General features: G+C 36.9%; 2 protein-coding genes across 3 annotated transcripts in view; one reads left to right on the top strand and one right to left on the bottom strand.

Moving 5' to 3' along the window:
• Positions 1-536: 536 nt before the first annotated feature.
• LOC129448529 (single-strand DNA endonuclease ASTE1) lies at positions 537-9,977 on the top strand. The gene is made up of 6 exons (XM_055210973.2): positions 537-708; positions 1,723-3,016; positions 3,115-3,178; positions 6,404-6,550; positions 6,821-6,968; positions 8,353-9,977. The coding sequence occupies exons 2-6, from the start codon at positions 1,763-1,765 to the stop codon at positions 8,780-8,782; spliced, it is 2,043 nt and encodes a 680-aa protein (XP_055066948.2). The 5' UTR covers positions 537-708; positions 1,723-1,762; the 3' UTR covers positions 8,783-9,977.
• Positions 9,978-10,855: 878 nt separating this feature from the next.
• The window catches only part of atp2c1 (ATPase secretory pathway Ca2+ transporting 1), a 50,518-nt gene continuing 36,392 nt past the window's right edge, over positions 10,856-24,981 (bottom strand). For both annotated transcript variants that reach the window (XM_055210972.2, XM_055210971.2), the window contains exons 16-27: positions 22,850-22,954; positions 22,447-22,603; positions 22,057-22,227; positions 21,752-21,849; positions 21,497-21,547; positions 18,564-18,730; positions 18,407-18,475; positions 16,683-16,799; positions 16,459-16,606; positions 15,042-15,137; positions 14,489-14,630; positions 10,856-11,374 (exon numbers count right to left, since the gene is read on the bottom strand). In XM_055210972.2, coding sequence (XP_055066947.2) covers positions 11,250-11,374; positions 14,489-14,630; positions 15,042-15,137; positions 16,459-16,606; positions 16,683-16,799; positions 18,407-18,475; positions 18,564-18,730; positions 21,497-21,547; positions 21,752-21,849; positions 22,057-22,227; positions 22,447-22,603; positions 22,850-22,954 — 1,446 coding nt within the window. In that variant the 3' untranslated portion in view covers positions 10,856-11,249. The remainder of the gene's footprint in view (positions 11,375-14,488; positions 14,631-15,041; positions 15,138-16,458; positions 16,607-16,682; positions 16,800-18,406; positions 18,476-18,563; positions 18,731-21,496; positions 21,548-21,751; positions 21,850-22,056; positions 22,228-22,446; positions 22,604-22,849; positions 22,955-24,981) is intronic.

Raw genomic sequence — 24,981 nt, forward strand, 5'->3', positions numbered from 1 at the left:
CCTACTCTTATATTTTTATTATCAATAAAAACAAAAAACAATGATTAATTAGCATTAATAATACTAATATTAACATTAGTAATTGAAATTAATAATATAAATTTTAGTAATAGCATTGATTTGCAATAGCTTTATTTGTAAAATCACTTCCAGAGCTACCTAAATAATATTTTCATTGCTTATACTTTTACTCATGTATTTCAAAATGACTTTTGCTTCTGAGCATTTATTAGCTACTATAGCTTTTACTTGAGTAAAGTTTGGGCTGCTGTAGCCTACCCATCGCTATAGTGTTAAACTTTTTGATAATAGATGGTGCAACACTTGACATGTTTACATCTTAGAAGCATTAATAAGAGGTATTGATGTTCTTGTAGTTCACATCGTAATGCGTCGCGTTAGCAACGCAAATGTCCGATCGTGGGGATTACAATAGCCTATATGAAAAAATGTATAACTTTATTGCACTGTAAGCTAAATTCGTCTGCCAAATCCATAAAGGTAAGTGATTCATGTGATCATGAGTCAACATTAGTTTCGCTTATGGAGAAAAGCTTAAGGCGCAATAGGTCAGGCGCATTTAGGTTTCGTTTTCCAATCGCACTAATATATAATAAACTGCGCGTCTCGGCGCATGATAATTCAAATACATAAAACCCACAGGCGACTTAACCTTTATTCCTGTCATTGATTTCTGAAAGAAAAAAGGTAAGTTAATTTAACTATTCAAACTATGTTTAAATTGCAGTTATTTTTCATGTTGTTATAATAACATTATAAAATGGTAAACAAGACAAAAAGCATACATTTACGCATTTTTGGTAGCTGCGTTTATCCAAACATTTACGCACTTAGCTGCTTTTATCCAAAGTGAATTACAGTCAATTCGATTTATAATAAAATACATATTTTTATAATCAAATACATATTAATAAGGCTGTATTATTTTACATTAGTAAATGTATTAACCAACATGAACAATCATGTATTAATTCTTGTTAATTTTAGCTAAATGTCAATTCAGTTATTCATGTTAGTTCTTGGTGGATTAATTCAAGTTAACAGATACAATGCTTGATTTTATAAATGTGCTAATAAATGCCAAAATGAACCTGGACTAAGATTAATACATACTATAAAAGTATTGTTCATCGTTAATTCATTAACACAAAACGTATTATTAACAAATATAACCTTATTGTAAAGTGTTACCTATTACCTGGTAATAGATCCCCACCCTACTGAAAAATCCAGCTAAGACGTAAGCTGGTTTAAGGTGGCAGTAGCTGGTTTAAAAATTGATCAAAACACAGCTATATCAGCTTGCTAAATCAAGCTGGGAGACCAGCTAAAACCAGCTCACCAGCTTATGTTGGTCTTTCAATGTTTCAGTACACTGTAAAAAATGTCTGTAGGAATTACAGTATTACTGGGTATTACTGGCAACAAGCTGCCAGTAACTTACTGTAGATTATACATTTATGTTATTTACTGGCAACAGTTTGTTCAAAGTTAAATGAACATGAAACATTTTCAGTTTTTCTACAGTAAGTTACTGGCAACCCGCTGCATAATTACAGCTAATTTTTTACAGTGAATGTCTGATTACTAACGCAAGGCTCTATGTGGCCTACAGGAAGATGTAAATCACACATAAAATAACAAAAAAACAACGGGCTATAAAATGACAAACGTATAATGCAAAATATTTTTATGTTTCAGGTTATAGTTATTTTACATTATTTATATACCTATATTCAACATGGGAGTTCAGGGACTAAAGAGCTTCATTGAGAATAACCCAGGCATTTTAAGTTATTTGCCTTTTAGAGATAGTAAACTCATAATTGATGGATGTAACTTTTACTATAGCCTGTACTTTAACTCTGAACTGGATCAGATGCATGGAGGAGAATATGAGGCCTTTGAATATTTGATCACCCAGTTTATCACCAACCTCAGAGACTGTGATATTCAGCCATACGTTGTAATCGACGGTGGGAGCGACCACACTGACAAAAAATTTGAGACCCTCAAGTCACGAGCAGAGGAAAAAATAAGAAGGGCCAGTAATCTGTCTATAGACCGGAGGGGAACGTGTCTGCCACTTCATGTTAAAAATGTATTCAGACAGACCCTCTATAAACTCAAGGTGCCATTTGTTCAATGCACCGAAGAGGCCGATTGGGAGATTGCTGCTTTGGCTAACCAATGGGATTGTCCAGTTCTGTCCAATGACAGCGATTTCTATATATTCAACCTCACGGCTGGACTCCTGCCTATTGGACTATTTTCCTGGAGAAGTGTGAACAGAGACACAAAGAAAAAATACATCCCAACCCAACATTTCATATTCGACAGATTATGTGCATCTTTCAATCACATGAACAAGGATCTTCTGCCAGTCCTCGCATGCATTCTAGGCAATGATTATGTGAAATTGCAAAATATCTCAAGTATCGCGTGGGAGATGTATTCAAATTTAAGTGGGCACTTCGCCCGTATTGATGGTTTGTTTACCTGGCTATCCAAGTTTCTATGTCCAGAAGCAGCCATTGATGGTGTTCTGAATTTCATAACAGACAATAAGGAAAAATATGTTGTCCGTGAAGCATTGATTGAAGGCATCAAAGAGTACGAGCTCACCAAAGGTTCCCTTGCCCAATTCTTCAACTCAAACACACCGATACCCTGTACAGGTCCACAGCGAGCCCTGCCTGCCTGGATTCTGATGCAGCTGCATGAAGGAAAGATAAACTCCTTCATTGTTGATGTTTTGGTATTGAAAAGGATTATAATGAATCCTCAGGTTGAAGATTTCCAGCAACCCAGTTGCAATGAAACCTCACTGCCCTTACGACAGGTCGTGTATGGTTTATTATTGTCAGGAGAACAACAAACAAGCACAGACAAGTGCTGTGTAACAGAGTATGAAAGACAGGGATTAACTCTTACTTGTTCAGAAGTTAAAGCTACTAAAGTAAAAGAAAGACTTCAACTGGAAACATTATGGAAGGTAAAAAACTGATGTCAAAGCATCTCATATATTTTAATAGACTATATTTGGATTTATGAATTCAAATCTTTATTTTATTTGTCTAATGTCTCTTCTAGGAACCACACGCCTTCCGACTTCAGATATTCTTTGAAACTTTGGGTGTGTCGTCTGCAGTGTTAGGTAAGTTATTTAAAAAAAGTTATTTATAACTAGTTACTAATTATCATATAATTACGTTACTGTACAAATTACTCTCTCCAAAAAGTATTCAATTTTAAATCCTATTTAGTAAAGTATACAAAGATAGGCGTTGAAACGGCTCAAATATATCATATAAAAGTACATAAATTATTTTGGTGACACTTTGTAAGGTCCAACTTTTTAAGGTCTTACCTTAATTAACTATTAACCACATTTTCCTCAATATACTCGTAATCACTGCTTATCAATACTTAATAAAGTAGTTATTAAGTTTAAGTATTGATAGGAATTGGATTAAGAATGTAGGTTTTGAAGAATTAGATATGTGCTACACTGTAAAAAATTAGCTGTAATTATGCAGCTGGTTGCCAGTAACTTACTGTAGAAGATAAAGACTAAAAATGTTTCATGTTCATTTGACTTTAAACAAACTGTTGCGAGCAAAAAACATAAATGTAAAATCTACAGTAAGTTACTGGCAGCTAGTTGCCAGTAATACCCAGTAATACTGTAATTTCTACAGAATTTTTTTACAGTGTAAGTAATAATAAACAGCCAATATCTCAGTAAAATTAATGTTAAAGGGCGTGTTGCAGGCTCATTTTTTTAATAAATTTGTGCAATTTGTTTGTTGATAATAAACATTTAAACTGTTATCTATTGCATTTCATGTTGTTGGGTATCACAAAACGGAATATAATAGGAAAAAGTACAGCAGTTTGCAATGATCCTCCTTTCCCCCACAAACGCACTGTATGACGTCACGCTGGGGAGAGAATTTACCAAAGCCGCCTTGAGAGGATTGAGAGTGACTATAGAGAGACGAGTAAAGTACAGTTCTGATAGTGCAGATTATACATAAAAAGATAGACAGACAGACAGACAGACAGATAGCATAATGTTAGAATAACTTCGTGTAGAAAGTAAACAAACATACTCGTGGGTGCTGGCATGAGTGGGACCATGATCCTGCCTGAAATGGGTGTATGCTATCTTCAGCACAAATGGATTCAGGCAATCCTGGAAGCTGAGTGAGGCACGTCAGATCTGTTCGCGGGGTCGACCAGCGACCAAAACGCACTCACTTCCTTACAGCGAGTGGCAATCAGGAGAGTCGGGACTTTCCCGGTGGGCCAGTCTGATAATAGTTATACATTGCGAGTTATATTAGCAATACCGTCTGGCGGCGTGATGTGCGGCCGCTTCCCGCAGCCCGCTGGTAAAACTGTGCAGCCTCTCTGCTCAAAAAAGTATATAAGTACTTAACCCGTTAGGCAGGTCCAACCATGTACAGGATTTATAAAAATCCGGTGGTCAATGAGCGGTTCCTCCTCAAATGGCATAGCCTGTCGTCTTTTGATGTAAAAAGCCCCCGAACGCCTGTTTAAATGCAGTATGTATGTATGCGGTCCCGCTGACCGCTGCTTCAGCATATAAAATGATCGTGATTCGTTATGATCGCATAAACAATATATCAAAGCATCTTGTTATTTCACAAAGCAATATATTTTAGATTTTATTTGATAGACTAGTAATTGTGGATTAAGGATGTTTAAAAATCTCTAGCCTGGTGGTCAGGACATGAAAGGATTAAGTCAGCAGATTTGCAAAGTTTTATTTATCTACACATATATCATAAATAATAATTAGCAAAGTAACTTTGCAGTATATCACATTATATATTTCCTACTATGTATATATGATTTCCATATTATATAGGTAAGTATTAAAGTGCAATAAATGTCTCATCTATCTCTATGGCTCTGGCTGAGGTTTTCTCCACTTCTCCCCAACGTGACGTCATCGCCGAATTGCGTAAAAAAAAAACGTTAATACCAAAAACGTAAAGAAAATGGTCTTTAAGACCATTTTTGAGACATTTTAAAAATGATATACATATCTTCAGTGATTTATGTACCCATTAATCGACAGTGGTGGTAAACCTGCAACACGCCCTTTAATCCAACCAGTTAATAGTAAAAATTGGACACAAGTGTTACTATTATTCTTATTAACTCATCAAAGCATTTAAAGTGAGGATACATAACAAACATGCATTTTAATGTTAGACTTTAAATTTCGATGTTAAATCCACTATTGTATTATAATTGTTCTACAGTCCATACACAGTATATTAGATTTGTTGTTTTTGCATGATCATATATAATTCTTTCTCAGTCTCTTTATTAGAATACAACCAGAAAACACAGGAAATGTGTATGTAGTATTAAAAAGCAGTATAAAAGTATAAGCAGAAGTGTCAAGTATTTAGGGTAGACTTCCCTCTTCCACTTGAGCAATAGCAGGAAATTGCAGGATCTCTTAGAGGTGTGCACACCAACGCGTTTACGGCCGCGTTTTCGGTTGATTCCAATGGAAACTCTGCGTTTTTCAGGTGGGCCAGCAGCTAGCGTTTTTTTCCACGCTGAAAACCGGCGCTCGGCGCTGAGCCTCGAGAGTTGAAAGAGATTCAACTTTGAGTGAAAAGCTCCGGAGGAGGGGCGGGACATTACCACAGCAACCAACCGGTTCTCAAGGCCTTTTCAGACACCTTTAAGGGGCTGGCCACACCAAAACTTTTAAACGCGTCTGAAACTCAAGGTTGAATATCTTTCAACTCTCGACGCTCAGCACCGAGCGCGGAAAAAATGCAGAGCGCCGGTTGCCAGCGCGGAGGGGGATGCTGGCTGCTGGCTTGTTTGAAGGACGCGGAGTTTCCATTGGAATCAATTGAAAACATGCGCCGGCCGCAAGCGTAAAAGCTTTGGTTAAACCCAAATAAAATTAAATCCTAATTTTTAATTCTAATTAAATGACTTCAGGACTAAAGTCTCCTCAAAAAAGCTCAAGATGTGTTTCGTGCCAAGAGAGGTTACACTAAATACTGACTGATGTCTGAAGAAGACATTTAGTTCTAAAAATGATTTTCCTTTTAATTTTGTGTACATATTTCCTGTATTTTCTGTTTAAATCTAAAAAAAGATAAATATGGATGGACATTAAAACTTTGCTAAAACACCAAAACTGGTGATGGCCTAAGACTAACCCTAAGTACTGTAGTACAATTACATAAGAAGTAACTGTAATTAATTACTGGAAGAATAAGAGTAGTCCCTAACTTTACTTTTTTAAAGATAAAGTAATAAAATTGCAGAAATGTATTACTTAGTAACTAGTTACACCTACCATCTGTCACTTTCAAAGGTATTCCACCTGACCTGCGGCTCCAAGTGTTCGCGACGCGTTACTGGCTGGTAAATGCGCGGCCTCAGCCGAACCTGCTGCATCTTTGGGGTCTCCTACTGGGGATGGTCTATGGACGGCTCAACATCACGGCCAGGACACAAATAGGTACTGATGTCATAATACGTCAATATCTTGCGATCTAAAGATGTTGCACCTGTCAACAGTAAAATACAATAGTTCCTCTACTGACATCAACAGAAATTATTGACTGTGGGACACCTGACATGTAGTTTACTGCAGTACATACTGTATTGAATGGGGTTCTCCAAAGATGATGTCTGTTTTTTATGTTGGCCAAATGTTTGATCATTTTTGAAGTACTTGTAATTGTATTGTTTGTCAAACTGTTATTTTATCTGATTTTTTCGAATTTAGACAGACAGTTAAGGCAAAAAAGTCGAGGAAAAGTCTATCTGGATCATGAGGTGGCTCATCTGTACAGCCAATGGCAGTCCTGTCTGTGGTGGAGTCTCTGTCTCAATCAGTTACTGTGTCGTCCACTTCCTGAACCAGAGTGTGCACGGTACAGCACTGTTTGATTTCTTAAGCGTTCATTTACATTGGTTATATTCAAAACAAACAGAACTACACCACAACAAACAGTAAACTGTAAATTATGCACTTTTAGAGAAAAACAGCACGCATTTTTAAAATGAAAAATCTTTCATATTGTCATATAAATCTTTGATTGCTATGATCAGTGTTGGGGAAAGTTACTTTTAAAAGTAATGCATTACAATATTAAGTTACTCCCCCAAAAAAGTAACTAATTGCATTACTTAGTTACTTTTCATGGAAAGTAATACTTACGTTACTTTTTAGTTACTTTTTCATACTCGGCTGAGGCTTGATCTCTTTCAGGCCTTGAATGTGTTTTTATGACTGAGAAGTTCTGCATTCAGAAATCGCATATAATCATCGCAAAAATGTCGAGCTCTGGCCTGCCATCTTCATTTCTGACTCAAACTGTTCCCGGTCAGGCACGCACGCTTACTGTGGGTTTACACCAATGATTTGCGCGAGTGGATTGCATACGGATTCAATGCAGGGACGCGATCAGATGCTTCCTCGCGTAGGGCGATGCAAATGATGCAATATGGGCCTCAAACGCGTCCTCGCCCAAGCAAAAAACATTCAACTCAAGCGAAAAACCAGCATGACACAAAGCTAAATCCCGCGAGTAATCTACAGTGAGTAACGTGATGCCCTGCGTTTGGTGTGTACGTAGCATAAGAGTGCGCAATTCTACGTGACTATGTTTACACCAAACGCGAAGCGTGCAATTGCGTTTCTCGCTCTAAATTACTCGCGTGATTCAACTTCGTGTCATGCAAATTTTTCACTAGAGTTGAATATTTTCAACTTGGGCGAAGACGCGTTTGAGGCGAATAGCGCGTGTTTTCACGGCAAACGCGCCGCCCATATCGCGTCGTTCGCATCGCCCCATGCGGGGCTGCGCCTGATCGCGTCTTTGCATTGGCTTTGTATGTAATCTACTCGCGCAAATCGTTGAACTCTCATCTGGTCTTTAAATCAAATTAATTAAACTGAGAAGTAACTCGCATTACTTTTTTTTAAAAAGTAACTCAAATATTAATGTGTACATTTAAAAAGTAATGCGTTACTTTACTCGTTACTTGAGAAAAGTAATATTATGACGTAATGCACGTTACTTGTAATGTGTTACTCCCAACACTGGCTACAATGTTATCATACTTTATTACACAGTGCTCTCCAATGAACCATTCGGATACCCGAATGAGGCCATCATATAAGTTTAAAAGGGATGTTACAACGAGTGATCGATAGTAAATATATAAATATCTATAATAAATATTCAGTAATTTAGTCTTATACTACGTATACTACTAAATATTGTTATAACAGAGCATTTCTCTGATATTTAGGTTGTACCAGGGAACGTTGGTTCACCAGGCTGCTCGGGAGTTCAAGAGAGGCATCAAACCAGAGTCTCTGCTGGTGAAAGGCTCTGAAGCTGAAAAGCTATTCAGACAGTTGAGCGATGCGGTTTTGAGTTTGGTGGATGAAGATGATGTCAGGAGAATCAGTACCAGATACAGGAACAGAGCTGTCGACAAAACACAGAGCGACAACAGATGCAAGAATCAGTCTGCGGATGAACTGAGTAGCTTTGAGCATATGAGCTTTGAGGACTATGATGATGATTATGATGATGATAATGACGATGGAAAAGAGAGGAAGGACCACAAATCGGACATGAATGAATCTTTCCTCCCCGCTCGTACCAGACACAAGAGCAAAGCACGCAATGCTGATAATCCCTCAAAGAAATCTGAAAGATGCTGCTATGAATAAATATCTTTGGTATCTTAGGTTTCCAAAAAGATTTAAATAACACTTGTGCTCAGGGATGTACCGACAATTAAAAGATGAGACGGGGAACTTACCGAAAATTAATACTCGTCTCTTACAGTATTAAGTATTACATTAATACTTTTACAGTAAAGACTTTGAACAAAAAGCTTGAAAGGCTTTGCCAGCGTGTTAAAATACACAAGACTCAAAACTGTAGCAGTTTGAGAAAATTACTTACCTTGTAAACGCAGTGTTAATATCTGCGACACAGAAATATAAGTTCATTCACTGAGCTTTTACAAAATGTTTAGATTTAACAATCTTCACATGTTTATCATTAATCGTAAAATTGTACTCAAAGTGCAGTGTGTGGATTTTAGCGGCATCTAGTGGTGAGGTTGCGAATTGCAATCAACGGATCAGTTCACCGCTCGCCCCTTCCTTTCGAAGCGAATAGAGAAGCTACGGTAGCCACCACAGGACAAACACGTCATCATCAAACACACGCTCTGTAGAGCAGTTTGTCCATTTAGGGCTACTGTAGAAACACGGCAGTGCAAAATGACGACTTACCTGTAGAGGACCCGAAAGTATTTAGATAAACCTGTTTATTCTAAGGTAATAAAAACATCTGGTTGATTATGTAAAGTGTTTATACAGCATTGATAATATAGTTATGTATATTACAGTATGTTGCATTTGTCAAGTGATCCTCCAAAAATGTACATACTGCACTTTAAAGGGACACTCCATTTTTTCAGAGGAAATGGTCCCAAGCTGTCACTGGAATGGGGCAGTACCCTTTAAAAAGTGTATGTACCATTTAGGTACAGCTATGTATACATTTGGTATACGTACCTTTGAGGTACTAATATTAACTCTTTACGCACAAATGTGTACTTTTTAAAAGGGTAGTGACAGCAAAAGGCTAGTTTTTAACCATTATGTCTGACTGTAAATCATTTAATGTTTTCACAAAATGTTTTTGTGCTTTTTTCAAAGAAGCCAGACTAAAATAATGTATTTGTTAAAATGAATGCCAAGAACACTAAATGTACAAAAAGTTTAAACTTGTAAAAATTTTATTGTACAATTGTGTTTTGAAATGACCACAATATATTACCGGTTTCAGTTGTGCAAACCACAATAAAATAAATACAATCTTGAAAATACAAAATAAAACTACTGAAATAAGCTTGTTACCAGTCACCCTTCATTTTCGTTTAATTAAACTTTTCAAATCAGTGCGTTACCGTGTTTGCTCTTACAGCAAAAGCGATGTAAAACAGAATGAGCAGTTACACTGATTCATTAATATAGACAAACTGGTAATAGGGAACCACTATCTGCAATACAAAGAGAAAATATACTCACATACTGTAAAAACAGTAACGGGTCATCAGTATTGGGAGAAAGGACCATAAGAGTGACGGTGGGCTACACTGAGATTTTTTGGAATGGGGGGCTGGTTAGTCAAACAAGTCTATATTCCAAGATTTCAACAATTGAGCATTTTAAGGTGTAAGTGCTAAAATGTATTCACCTCATCTAATCATCAGGATGGTAAAAGAATAAATAAATTATTAACTTAAAAAAAAGAAAAGAAAAACTTATCGGAGATGTCCCTGATACCAGTGTATTAACATAATAAGGAAGGTAGTGTGTAAATACACCGAAACTAATAATTATGCAATTATACAAGCCGGTTGTGTTATAATCATAATAATATAAGAACATATAATGATAGTGCATGTACTTTGGAGGCTATCAGAAAATGGCACCCTTTATTCTCCCAATACAAAGTAATCTTTCAAAATTAGATTATGAGAGAGAAATTAATACCTTAATGCTGTTTTCCTATAGATATAAAATGAATTTGGCATCCTGTAAAACTGTTGTGACAGTAAAGACATGATTGTTTAGCACATCATGTTCACGCAAGTCTCCCCCCAAAAACACAATTTTGTTTTTGTTCAACCAGTGAAACTTTCAATCGTGGTTTAGGAGAATGCACGCTTACAGCTTTTCTCAATGCAAAAAAGCCAAATTCGGAATCTGGAATGCAGAAAGGCATTATTCATATTGATCCACAAACCTCTAAGGACATTTTAATAATAATTTCAACATTTAAAAATCATAATACATCCCTTCAATCATGAATCAAGATAGTCACTGTATGGACAGATACAGTATTTCATAAATAAAGTTCGTTCGGATGCCATGGAAAGTAGTACAGTCATAAAGCAGCACACCACAGCATCTTCACGGGCTAATGGGAGTCTCAAAGACACTCAGGGCTACCATTGTTCCTCCAAAATCAGCTCCTTGATCTTGATAAAGAACTGAACATACAGGTCAGACCTGATGGCCCACTGGGAGTTGTCTGTTATGGTACGAGAGCGCCCTGGATGACGTTCCAAAACACTCCAGCCCATCCCACTGTCTTATGCAAAAGACACAATGTGTGTCATACTTCATGGAAATCATCATTGTCCACAGATTTCTCTCGACATTTTCGAAGTCTTTCTAATTTCTTTATAACTTCCGACACCACACAAACGGAAGATGTCAGGCCGACCAGGAACAGCAGATCTGTGGATAGATGGTATATTTGTGTGTCATTATCCGAAAAGTCCATTATGCACTATCCAAAAGTGTAATTTGTTTATATAGCGCTTTTCACAATTGTTTCACAACAGCTTTACAAGAGAATACACAGAAAAATCGACAGCATAAGCAGCAGAGTTCACAGCTAAAATTAAACCGCACTAGCGAGCGTAGTAATAATGTAGCGTATAGAAGAGGGTACCAAGTTAAGCCAATGTCAGCTGACTCCCCAGGGGTTGAAACTTTTTTAAATGATATTATAGAAATCAACCCCAAAATTAAAATTACGCCATATTTCAAGCCATCTTAGGTGTATATGACTTTTTTCTTTTAGTCAAACACAGTTGGAGTTATAGTAAAGGTGAAATCATATGTTTAATTGTTCTCTGATATCTACATAGAGGGTATGTGGCTTTATTAAAGGATTAGTCTATTTTCTTAAAAAAAAAATCCAGATAATTTACTCACCACCATGTCATCCAAAATGTTGATGTCTTTTTTTTGTTCAGTCAAGAAGAAATTATGTTTTTTGAGGAAAACATTCCAGGATTTTTCTCATTTTAATGGACTTCAATGGACCCCAACACTAAACAGTTTCAATGCAGTTCAAAATGGCAGTTTTAAAGGACTCTAAACGATCTCAAATGAGGCATTAAGGGTCTTATCTAGCGAAATGATTGTCATTTTTGGCAAGAAAAATAATAAATATGCACTTTTAAACCACAACTTCTCTTCTTCCTCCGGCTGTGTGACACGCCAGCTCGACCTCAAGTAAGTGCGTAATGACGTGGAAAGGTCACGTGTTACATTTATGAAACGTACATTTGCGAACCATTTTAAACAATAAACTGACACAAAGACATTAATTAGTATCATTCGACATACAACAACGTCGGAACTGTCCTCTTTTTCTACATGTATAAACACTGGGGAGTAGTTTCGAAACGTCATCCATGACCTCTTGGCGTGATGACGTATTGCGTGAGGTCGCGCTGGCTCGTCACACAGCCGGAGAAAGACGAGAAATTGTGGTTTAAAAGTGCATATTTTTTATTTTTCTTGCCAAAAATGACAATCGTTTCACTAGATAAGACCCTTAATGCCTCATTTGAGATCGTTTAGAGTCCTTTGCAACTGCAATTTTAAATTGCATTAAAACTAATAAGTATTGGGGTCCATTAAAGTCCATTAAAATGTACTGGAATGTTTTTCTAAAAAAAAAAAAAAAATTCTCGACTGAACAAAGAAAGAATAATAAATGATATTCATGAATAATAAATGTTAAGCTTTGCTCGGCTTTGGTGCTTTGTGTGTGATAGAGATTTTGAGGAATAATCAATTGTTTGGAGATTGTTAATGGACATTTCTGAGTGGTAAGTTTGCATTATTTTTTAGTATGGACCTGCAAAACGTAACTCTAACATCAATAGTAGAACTTCAGCCTAAATGCTAGCATATAGCATTAACTAGCATATATCACTAACTGAGCAGTCACAACTTTGTTTTTAGCATTGTAACAACATTGTACTAAATTTAATGTGTGTGTGTTGGGGAATACATCACGACAGTCAGTTGAGTTTGCGGCGATTCAGCTGTCTTTTGCATGCACGAGGTTTACATAAGAATGAGGAAGCAATCCTGCTTGAGGTTCACGATATGTCATTACCATGTACATAACTCTTATTATCTATGCTTAGGTAAGTACAGTTTAACATTTTACGGCACCTTTAAATAATATCCTGGCTCTTTCTAGCTTTATAATAGCATTAAAGCTCACGTAACACACGCTGTTTCTGCATTTCTTATGTTAATCTGAAGTACCTATAAAGTAGTATTACATCCTTTATATCTTCGAAGAGTTTTTAGTTTAATCAGATTTATAAAAGAAAGATTAGCTTTACCGATTCTTTCCGATTACGTACAAAAAAATGAAGAAGGAGGAGTTACTACCGCGGGTGGAGCGAGTACGAGGCATGCAACACTATACAACACTGTTTAACTTATGATTCACTACATGTTCGTGTCATTTATATAATATACAGTTGAGTTTTGAAATTAAACAAAGCTGTGTTGCGTGATATGATGTTTGCAAGTTCTAGCATCTCCCGCTGATTGACGGGTGGGCGGGATTTCCCGGGGGATATATAAAGAAGTGATACGTATAGAAACCCCTGAAACGTCAGCTGGACAGGTAATGGAAAAAACTTTCCAAAACTTGTACAAACCCTGGCGAAGTGCATTCGGCACAGAAATACTCTGTAACACGCCCAACTGCTTTTTTGATACTTTGCCTACGTTTTTGCAATGTTGGTTAAGAGGTTAGCCTCCTGTCTGATCTCAACTCTCTTGTGAACACGTGTATGACCATAGTCTATAAACTTTGAAATATAAATATTTTCCTTACAAAAACTAGGGCTGTTAATTGAACGCGTTAAATAATTTAATTGGTATGGCAAAAATAACGTGTTCATTTTTAAAACATTTAACGCACCCAATCAAGACATTTCTTTGCCGCCTAAAAGTTGACAATTGGTGTGTTGCAATATGAACTAAATTAGAAAAAAAGTGAGTGGGTCCAATATCGTTGTGTGGGTCTTTAAAATAACATAAAAACATTTGTTGACACGACTTCAAATCACATAACTTTTACAATGTTTGCATTATTATTTTACATTTGATTACAGTTGATCCACCTGTTTATTTTATTAAATTTGTGTGTAATTTCTTCATTTACATGCAAATATTTATGTGCAATAAAATGCAATTAGATGAATTGGTTGGCACATCAAGTAATTCATTAGATTACAAATTTTAATCGCTTGACAGCCCTAAAAAATGAATGGATGAATGTAAAAATGGGGCACTATCCAATGTCATTATAAAGCTGAAAAGAGGATATTATTTTTATCAAGCCAGGATATTACTTAATATAATTCTTGACTGTGTTTGAGTGAAAGAAGAAGAAAGTCATCCAAATCTAGGATGTGTAAAATTTTCATTTTGGGGTGAACTATTGCTTTAAGTTTGTTTGTTTGTTTATTTGTATGAAAATGAATTTTAGTGCATGTTGCATACAAAGGTTTGCTGTTTATTACATACCTAAAATGCTGAGGCTCTCTGTTTGAAAAACCTTCTGTAGGGGAGGAAAGTAAATGACCAGAAGTTGGCCCATGATGGAGCCCAGTACAGCATAGCAAAACATCCTGTTACTACATAAGCCCATCTCATGCACCATTCGTGTCTGCAAAATGACAAAGACAGTGAACCATAATCAATCAATGTGAATCAAGATCATTAAAATCTCTGTGCTCAAAATACACGTTGACCTTTGAACTTTTTAATTCCTACAGTTTTTAAAAATTCTACCCACCCCAAGTTCTTCAGGTGACCCTAATTCAGGGATATTTTAGCCTGTGGTCCAAATCAGACTGGCTCACAAACTTACAAACTTAGTGTCTATCCTGAGTGACGCAAAGCAACAAATCAGAATTCCCACTACTATAAATAAACCTCTCTATGCCTTAGTATAGATGCAAATTGTTTTCACATGGAGCAAGACATGTGTTACAGCTAACATTAAAATCTTCAAAGTTAAAATGAAAGCATCATTCTTGATTTTACAGAACAGTGAATTATTAAGCGTTTTTTTTACCTGTGATCGGGAACTGAGAGCGTTGAACATGTCGAAGAACACAAAACAGGTGAAAGTCATGGTGGTGTCCCGTGGTGTGATCTCATTGTCTCGCAGCTTAAACCAAACACATAAATAATTAAATATCATTAGATTTGAGCTTTTATAAGGCAAACATACATGACCATGGACCAGTTATAAGTAAAACAGATATATTTGTAGCAATAGCCAAAAATGCATTTTATGGGTAAAAATTTTACATTTTTATGACAAATATTATTAGGATATTAAATAAAGATCATCTTTCATTAATATATTTTGTAAATTTCCTACAGTAAATAAATCAAAAATGTGTTTATCATTAGTAATACATGTGGCTAAAGACTTCATTTGGACATCTTTAAAAGGCGATTTTCTCAATATTTAGATTTTTTGCACACTCAGATTTTCAAATAGTTGTATCTTGGTCAAAAATTGTCCTATTCTATACATCAATAAAATGCTTAGTTGGCTTTCATATTATGTATAAATCTCATTTTAAAAATATTGACCCCTGGTTTTGTGGTCAAGGGTCACATACGTGTCTGCATTAAAAGGGTGATTTTGTGCCTTTCTTGCTTTGTGGTGTCATAGAAAGTTACCTTACACACAAATGACAGTGATTATGGGTTAAAGGAACAGTATGTAAGAAATGTATATCAATTAATCATAAAATGGCCTTGATATGTCACTAGACATTAATAAATCATTTTCATTTCAAATACTTATATCATTGATAACAGTGGTCCGGCCAGGATATTGGGCCAGAACGCCCACCACACACCAGCTTATTAGTGGAGAGGAGACAGAGTAATATAGCCAATTAGTAGGCCAACGGGCAAGTTTGGCCAGGATGCCAGGGCACACCCCTACTCTTTTTCGAAATTTTTTTGACCACAAAGAGTCAGGGCCTTGGTTTATTTTGGTCTCATCCAAAGGACGGCGCTTTTTGACAGTATAGTGTCCCCATCACTATACTGGGGTGTTAGGACCCACACAGACCACAGGGAGAGCACCCCCTGCTGGTCTCACTAAGACCTCTACCAGCAACAACCTAGTTTTTCCAGGTGATCTCCCATCCAAGTACTGACCAGGCTCAGCCCTGCTTAGCTTCAGTAGGAAAGCTGTCTTGGGCTACAGGGTGATACGGCTGCTGGTAAGTACTAGATAAAAGCAAAAAATGATATACCCTGCCTTAATTCTTAACAGACGCACAGAACCTCAAAGCTAATGAGAGTTGCGTGATCCCACCAAAACAGAAAACAGGCCACAGGGTAAACAAATTTAGCCTCTGATCCGATCTTTCCTAAACAGTCGAGTCATTTACCTAAAGAGTGAATTTAAATAGAAAACGCAGATGAAAAACAAATCAGGACCCAAATGAGCTGGAGGCGCTCACCTCTCTCCAGAACACAAACAGGGTCCCACACACAATGACGAATGCCGACACCAGGACCTTCAATATCAGACTACGAGTGAGGATGCTGTCTCGCACGTTTCGCGGGGGTTTCCTGATCACGTCCGGATCGACGGGTTCAACGCCCAAACTAAAATAAAGATGATTTATTGTTATTCACACAAGCGTCGTCCCAATACTGTGGTACAGTGAGCACAGTATATTACCTTTGAGCCGGCGGGCCGTCCATAATGATGTTGATCCAGAGGATTTGCATGGCATTTAGAGGGTTGGGAAAGTTCATAAGCGTTGCAAGAGAGATGAGAGTGAGGGCAGCAATGCTCCTAAAGAAAATATAGAATGATAAACTCTTTAAAGTTTGAACATTTGTCTTTTTCTTCTTATAAATGTAAATATTAGTGCTGGGTTCAAAATATCGATACGACGATACATCGTCATGGACGCCTGATGATGCGCGCATCGATACAGCACCTTCCGTATCGATTCAGATGCACCTTTGAAATTAACGTGACGAATCGCTGTTGATCCGTGATCCATATAAAAAATGACGCATGTGTCCCGCGGAGTACGTAACTTAGTTAATGCTAGCGGGGTTTACTTTCAGTTTGCGTCTCTGTCTCGCTGGCGCACGTGTCTGCATAACTTGCCAGCCGCGTTCTCTCACTCTCTCTCTCTCTCTCTCTCTCTCTCTCTCTCTCTCTCTCTCTCTCTCTCTCTCTCTCTCTCTCTCTCTCGTATTTAAAATCAATGAGTTCAGTATGAAAGCGCAGATATCTTAGCCTATACTACTGGAAAGGGCTCTCTCATAAAACAGTACTAACGCATTAGAGAAGAAACACGACAAATATTTGCATGTGAAAAGTGTACATTTAGAGAAGAGATACAGAGCTACTTCAAACTATAGCTGTCACATTGCTAATCTGTTTTCTATTAAATAGTATTAAGTCTGACTGCATGTTTATACATAATTCATAGATATAGAATAATTACGTGAGAGACAAATATAATGCCTAGAGTAGGCTAAGGCACTATCTTTGTAAAACTGCTTTTAAAAAACATAAGTTAAATATTAACTCTGAGATTTTAAGTATTTCTATGAGTTACCCCAAAAGCTAATAAATGAATGGCAAAAACACAATTGTTACAACACTGCTTATTCAATGTACAGTAAACAGATAATTATAATTATAATAATAATAATGTTACTAAATTCTGAACAAAAATGTAATTCAAAATAGTCTTGTATCGTGATGCGCATCGTATCGGGACCCTTGTATCGGGATACGTATCGTATCGGGAAATTGTTGGTGATACACAGCCCTAGTAAATATGATTGAATACTTTGATTAAAAAGCTTTTTGACTGCTTGTAACAACCCAATTCAATTGTTGGATCTTTGGGATCATTTAAATACTGTTTAGTTTGTCAAATCACAGTCGTGAACCGTGATTTGCAGCCAGGTGGAACTTAAAGGGACACTACACTTTTTTAAAAAATAGGAAAATCATTTTCCAGCTCCCCTAAATATTAGATTTTTACCACTTTGGAATCCATTCAGCTGATCTCTGGGTTTGGCGGTACCACTTTTAGCATAGTTTAGCATAATCCATTGAATCTGATTAGATCATTAGCATCATGCTCAAAAATAACCAAAGAGTTTCGATATTTTTCCTATTTAAAACTTGACTCTTCTGTAGTTACATCGTGTACTAAGACCAACAGAAAATTAACAGTTGTGATTTACTAGGCCGATATGGCTAGGAACTATACTCTCGTTCTGGCGCAATAATCAAGGACTTTGCTGCCCTACTTTTTTTTTTTTCAAAAAAGTGGAGTGTCCCTTTAAAAGGTAAAGCTCATCTAGCCACATGGAAAAGAAAATATAACTTCTGATAAAAAATATAAAAAATATAAAAATCTGCCAACTCACGTGCTCAGCTGAAAACGCACAAAGTTTTTAATGTTGTTGTAAATCCCTTTCCCCTCTTCAATGGCAGACCTGGAGGAAAGAACAAAAGGTTGACGACATTTGCAAACTCATTGAACATCCTGATCAAAACCCAAAATACAAGCAACTCTATACTCACATAATAGTTTGGAAGTCATCGTCAACCAAGATCATGTCTGCAGCTTCTTTGCAGACATCAGTACCGCTCTTACCCATAGCTATGCCAATGTCCGCTGCCTTTAGGGCGACCGCGTCATTAACACCATCTCCTGTCATGGCAACGACCGCACCGATGTTCTGTAAGGACTGAAGACAGAAAAAACATTAATTGTTTTGAATTATACCTCAGCACCACAAAACCTAAGAAAATTAGGCTTTTGGAAAAACTAGAACTGCAACAACTATTTGAATAGTAAAAAATATTTTATAATGAAAATTAGGGGTGTAAAAAATACTGTTACATGTGAGTATCGTGATATTTTGATTGGCAATACTGTATTGATTTAAAAAACTGGTATTGTCGATATTTTCTAATCACACAAGAATCATTTGTGGTTTACATCACGACCACTAGATAGTAGGGCTGTGCCGATAAATCGCGTGTCCCATTAAAAATACCCGTCTGAAATCGATTCTGAATCGAAAGGCTGCGATTCTGTGTTTCATGCACAGCAAGAAGTAAGAACACGCGTTAAACAAAATCATTCAAAATATTCTTTATCATCATGAAACTACCTGAAACAATTTGAAGAACAGCTATATAAATATGCTTATAGACATTTCCTGGAATAGTTTTGTAATGGTACTTCTAATTGTGTACTTCTGTGGCACAATTGGAGTTTCTGCACGAGAGCGCCCTCTGTCTTTTGGATGTGCTGGGATTTCACCGTAATTCATTAAAATTTTATCATTTAGAAAACCCGCATTTGCACGATTAATAGCTACAGCCCTACTACACAGCAAAAATGACTTTCTTAGTAATTCTTTAATTTTTTTTTATTTCTCTTGTTTTTATTCTTATTTTTTAACGGGTTTATACTTTTTTCCTGTTTTATTATTTTTCACACATTTAAACAGTTTCTATTAAAATCACATTTATTTTCTTTTAATTGATATTTTAAATTCATGTATCTTTGATTTATGGTTTATCATTTCTATGTAAAGCACTTTGAATGACCTCTGTGTATGAAATGTGCTATACAAATAAACTTGCCTTGCCTAGTATTTTTGTCCTGTTTTCAATATAAATATCTAAAAAGTGTTAAATTAAGATTTTGATTAGCAAAATGACTTAAGAAAATAAATCTAAGTTTTAGACAAAAACTATACAATTTAAGTGAATTTGTGCTTAAAACAAGCGAAAAGATCTGCCAATGGGGTGAGAAAAAAAATCTTAAAATAAGTTTTCTCTTTTCTTAAACACTTAATTCAGGCAAAATTTTCTCACCACATTGGCAGATATTTCTGCTTGTTTAAAGCACAAATTCACTTAAAGGTGCAGTGTGTAAATTTTAGCAGCATCTAGTGGTGAGGTTGCGAATTGCAACCAACGGCTCAGTCCACTGCTCACCCCTCGCTTTTAAAACGTATAGAGAAGCTACGGTAGCGGCCACCGGAAAAACATGTCATTGTCGGAGACGACGTAGTAAAAAAAGTTTGGCTTCTGTAGAAACATGGCGGCACAAAATGCCGACTTCCACGTAAGGGCACCCTCGGGGTATGTAGAAAAAATTGTCTCATTCTAAGGTAATAAAAACAAAGGTTCATTAAAAAAGTTCTTTATACACCCCTGATAATACAGTTTGTATATTATTTTGCATTTCTGTCAAGAGATCCTTTTAAAAATTACACACTGCACCTTTAAATTGTATAGTTTTTGTCTAAGAAGTAGACTTATTTTCTTAGGTAATTTTGCTCGTCAGGATAATACATTATGATTTAAGAATTTTTAGATACTTATACTGAAAACAAGACAAAAATACTAAGTATGAAAGTCATTTTTTGCAATGTAGATAGCATTTATCTTATCTCTTAACTTAAACAGTGACAGGAAGTACTAACGTAGGGGTGTGCCACAAATTGTTTTGCTAAAGTTGGCATGCGGTGATGTGTTCTCAATGACAGCTTTCCTCAAATTATATCCCATTATATTTTAAAAAGAGGAAATAACCCAATAGTACAGTTTACAGTAACGCAATGTTTGCAAAATATTGCATCGCAACCCATGTATCGTGTTGTGTAACATATCGTGAGATTCTTTCTCAATACACAGCCCTAATGAAAATAGAGTTCAACAAACGTCAATATTGATAAGTTTTGTCTGTGATGACTTGCCCACCGCCTCATTTCAACACAAAACCAGGCGCATCTGCTCCAAAAGACAAAGTCATTTATATTAAATGATGAAATTACATATCATCAAAATCTGACTTTTTCCATGTTTAAAGAGTAACTAAACCCCTGGTCAGAGCCTGACTCCACCCACTGGCAATATTTGAAAAATGCAAGAAAAGTGGGCAGATCCCAACGGAGATAGAGGGGACGAACTGAGCTCGTACCAAGTGTGTGGTGAGATTGTAACAAGGGCGTGGTGAGCTTAAACCTGCTTATTACTTCACAAGGTATTTTTTGGACCCAACATCCAATAGGAAAATTCGACTGCAGTAGCCACCGTTCAACCTGAAGAGGGTTATTATCAATTATCTATATGGTATTTTGAGCTAGAACTTTACATTTGTATTCTGGGGACACCAAAGATTTATTTGACATCTTAAAAAAGTATTGTGAAATTTCCCTTTAAACTTTTATTAAAAAAACATTCCACTTTTGCCTCTGCCTGTCAATCATCACGCTGTCTCACATCATCATGAAACTTCCACCCATTACTGCATGCTCTTGCGCTGTATGGTGCCTTCTGCAGTGGGGCAGTGGGCAGGTGACGTCACAAATCAAACTAATCGACAATGACGTTCGTTAAATGCTTTTTCCGATGTTGAATATTTTCAACTATTAAGTTGTTGAATCTCTAAAAAAAAGAAATTCGAAGTTTTGTTTGTGTTTGATTGCACTCACCTTAACTATCTTTAACTTGTGTCTGGGGCTGGCTCTGTAGAATACTGCTATCTGTGGAGAAAATATACAAATACTAACATCCGATCAAGATTTTTGCAACCGATCCTGACCACCGATTTTTTGTTAAAAATTATCATTATCGATTGAGTCACAAAATGTGATTTTTGCTCGATACCAATGCGATGTCGATCAATCAAAGCATCCAGATAAAAAATAAATGTAATTTATTAAAAGTATATAAAAGTGTGTCTATACCATGGGCACCATCTCCGACAACTGATTGATTTCCATTTGATCTACTTCTTCTCCAGACAGGGATTGGGAACCTTTGGTGTAGAAACCCAGTCGACTAGCTGTAGTGGACAGAAAGAATTAAGTAAATGACATGTGTGAAAAATGTGTCTGGAAATCAGTGCTTAATGTGAAATGGTAAGTTCACATACATTAAACTCAAATATATTTCTTATATGATATGATTTAATTGGCCACAACATACCCTTGACTTAACTAGCTAACTAACAACCAACGAATTAAAGGAAGCAAACGATTGAATGTCATACCGACTGACACGGCAGTTTCTTGGGAATCCCCTGTGATCATTTTTACAGCCACCCCAGAGCCGATGAGCGTCGCCACAGCCTCCTTCACTCCCACCCGGGGAGGGTCGATAATGCCCACAAGTCCCAAAAAATTTAGATTACCCATCTCAGATCCAGACGCAAATGCCAGCACTGCCAGGAGAAAGGACAAGAGAATTAACCGCTGCCAAAATGATTACTATGTCCTTCATGAAACATCTTTAATTAAAGGAATGCTAATAGATGCATGTCAATATGAGACAATTCTTACTCCATATCCTGTGAGAAACTATAATCTTATCAACACATCAAGCAATTGTTTGAGTTGGTAAAGTGAGGTGACCCAGAGCTGACAAGAGCCCGGTTCTGTACCTCTGAGGCCAATAGTGCCCATGTAGCTCTTCTGCTGCACGTAGAGCTCTCTCTGCTGATTGGTCAAAGGCTGAGCAACACCTTTACTGTTGTAGGTTGTGCAGAAACGGATAATCTGCTCGTAGGCGCCCTTTACGTAGAACACTGCAGGCTTGTCCTTGAAATCAGATATATCGAAAAAAAACTTTAACCTTTATACATAAGTTCAAATTCTGGTCCACCTGGTCATGCTTATTATGCATCACAGTGAAAAAATGTTTATGTAATGTGAGTGTTGGTGCACAAGTAGGCATGATGCTAAAGAAAATTGATGTTGCTAGGTAACTTTTATCTTCCAAGTACTTTGTACCACCCACTCACATCCATCCAGTGTTTTTAGGCATGTGACTTGGGCATGGCTCACCTGCTGAGTGCGATGGACGACACGCACAGCCATCCACTTCTGCTCCGAGGAAAAGGGAATCTCTTCCAACCTCACAAACTCTTGTTGCAGGCCCTCCAAACCCATCTGTAGACACCAGAAAACAAATGCATGGGTGCTTTAAAAAAAAAATACACACAGTAATAAATATGTACAGACAGTATTCTACCCATATTTAACCCTTTACAGAAAGCAACGGAAATCTGAGCAGCTCATGGCTCCATAAATCTCTGATCGATAGCAGACAGATGATCAGGTGTCACTATGAGGGATTAAAACTTTTTTATTATTAGGTATTAAACTTTACAGTGTTCCACCAGTTTTTGCCTGAGAGAGACTTGGGGTGGGCTATAGGGATGTTCATTTCAGTTCATTTTCTCGCAGCTTGTTAACTTGGTAAAGAGCATGCGATCTCTGATCTTTTTCAGAAAATGTAACATTTTTCCCCATTTCAACTAAACGTCCCTGCAGTGACAACAGTGTTATAAGCGCACCAGACGTTGACGGAACTCTCGTGTGAGATGCTGTTGTCACAGTAACCTCTTCTATGGGCTGTTACAGCGTGCCTGCTCAACTTAATTAGCATGGGTGAGAGAAGCCAATTTAGACACCATCTTTTTTTTTTTCAAATTAAAGTAGCACATAGTGCCAGACAGATATGGATGTATTGCTCTGGCTGCTTGCACAGGTGTACGGGGCCAACAGTTGTGTCCAGATGCACTGTTAGCATAGACCTTTTGCTTGTTTGCAAACAGAGATGACGTTTTTTGTGGGCGGAACCCAACTGGTGGCAGAAAGTAATGCTTCTCAATAGCTGTGTGAAGTGTTTTAGCATTAAACTGTGATTTTTAAGGATCCGGTGTTCTGTAGAAGTCTATTTCCCCTATATTTCTCTTAAGTATAATGTTTCTTAAAAAGATTTCACCAAGTTACGTTTATTTTTTAAATAAATTAAAAGTTTAAATGGCTTGGCTAATAATTGTGTGCATGTATGTAATATATATGTATAGACCCCTTCACGGTTCACGTCACAGGCTGTTCCCACTGCGCATGTCGGGGTCAGAAAAGTCATTACAGCAGATTGAGTTGCGTATTATTCGGTATCGTCAAAAATGCCTACTTACGTCGTGGGCTGTGAAAATCGCACCAGGTCTTCCGTTAAGTTTTCGCGATTCATGCAGAAACTCAAAAACAAAAAAATACAGCATTTGCGTCTGCAAGCAATTAACGTGCAGACTGGGACAATGCAAATATCAAAGAGGCTTGTGTTTGTAGTGCTCACTTCATTTGAGGTAAGTCATCATTTTTCAGCACTGTTAGATTAAATTATAAAGCCTAAATGATATGAACAGTTCGACCCCGTGCTGCGCGCGCACCCGATAGTCATTCAATGTTTACAAACCTTGAAGGGGTCTATTGTTCTTTATTGGTAAATCACTTATTTTTACAGTATGAATCACTGAAGTACTTATAAGAGCAAAACTATCATGTATTCTGTATAATATCATTTATTAAATATTTCATCATTTCCTGTTTTCAATTTCTTCCTTATATTTTTAGCCTACGTGTTTGTTCTAAAACTATTATGTTTACATACAACTTAATTTGTATAGGCCTGTTTATATATTATTAACACTTTACATCGTGTGAGTGTGTGCTATGTTTATATATTTATTATTATACAACAGTTCTTTCTGGTTCTCGAATCTGACTGGCTAAGAGCTATACGATATTGTACTGATAACGGCACTGTAACCGCTTCACCTTTCGTATTATTCCGCCACCTAGTGAATGGAGGTCCTAAGCAGGCTCATCTCTGAATGGAAAAACACAGACGCGCTGTTTGAATCACTCTCCATGTGTCTCATTAGTTTACTAGCTCATAAATCAGTCTGTGAATCCCCAATCGGAAGTTATTATTCCTTCAAAGATCAGCGCTCTTGTATGTTACGTTAAAGTTAATGGGAGAAATGTCTTGTCACATTGTGTGGACGATCAACACTTGGAAAGAGGAATATAAACACTCGTTTTTTTCTGGAGCTAAAGTTATATCTTTTATCAGAACGCGAAAACACCGTGGAACTGCAGGTAAGCCCCGCAGCTTTTAAATGTGG

The sequence above is a fragment of the Misgurnus anguillicaudatus genome, chromosome 10 (genome assembly GCF_027580225.2).
Source record: "Misgurnus anguillicaudatus chromosome 10, ASM2758022v2, whole genome shotgun sequence".
Taxonomy (NCBI): domain Eukaryota; kingdom Metazoa; phylum Chordata; class Actinopteri; order Cypriniformes; family Cobitidae; genus Misgurnus; species Misgurnus anguillicaudatus.

What these genes read in the sequence shown, in the direction of transcription:
- LOC129448529 (XM_055210973.2), top strand. Translation starts at nt 1,763, where the DNA reads ATGGGAGTTCAGGGACTAAAGAGCTTCATTGAGAATAACCCAGGCATT. An exon ending in AACTGGAAACATTATGGAAG is followed by an intron (nt 3,017 to 3,114) that starts GTAAAAAACTGA and finishes TGTCTCTTCTAG; the next exon opens with GAACCACACGCCTTCCGACT. An exon ending in CCTGAACCAGAGTGTGCACG is followed by an intron (nt 6,969 to 8,352) that starts GTACAGCACTGT and finishes TCTGATATTTAG; the next exon opens with GTTGTACCAGGGAACGTTGG.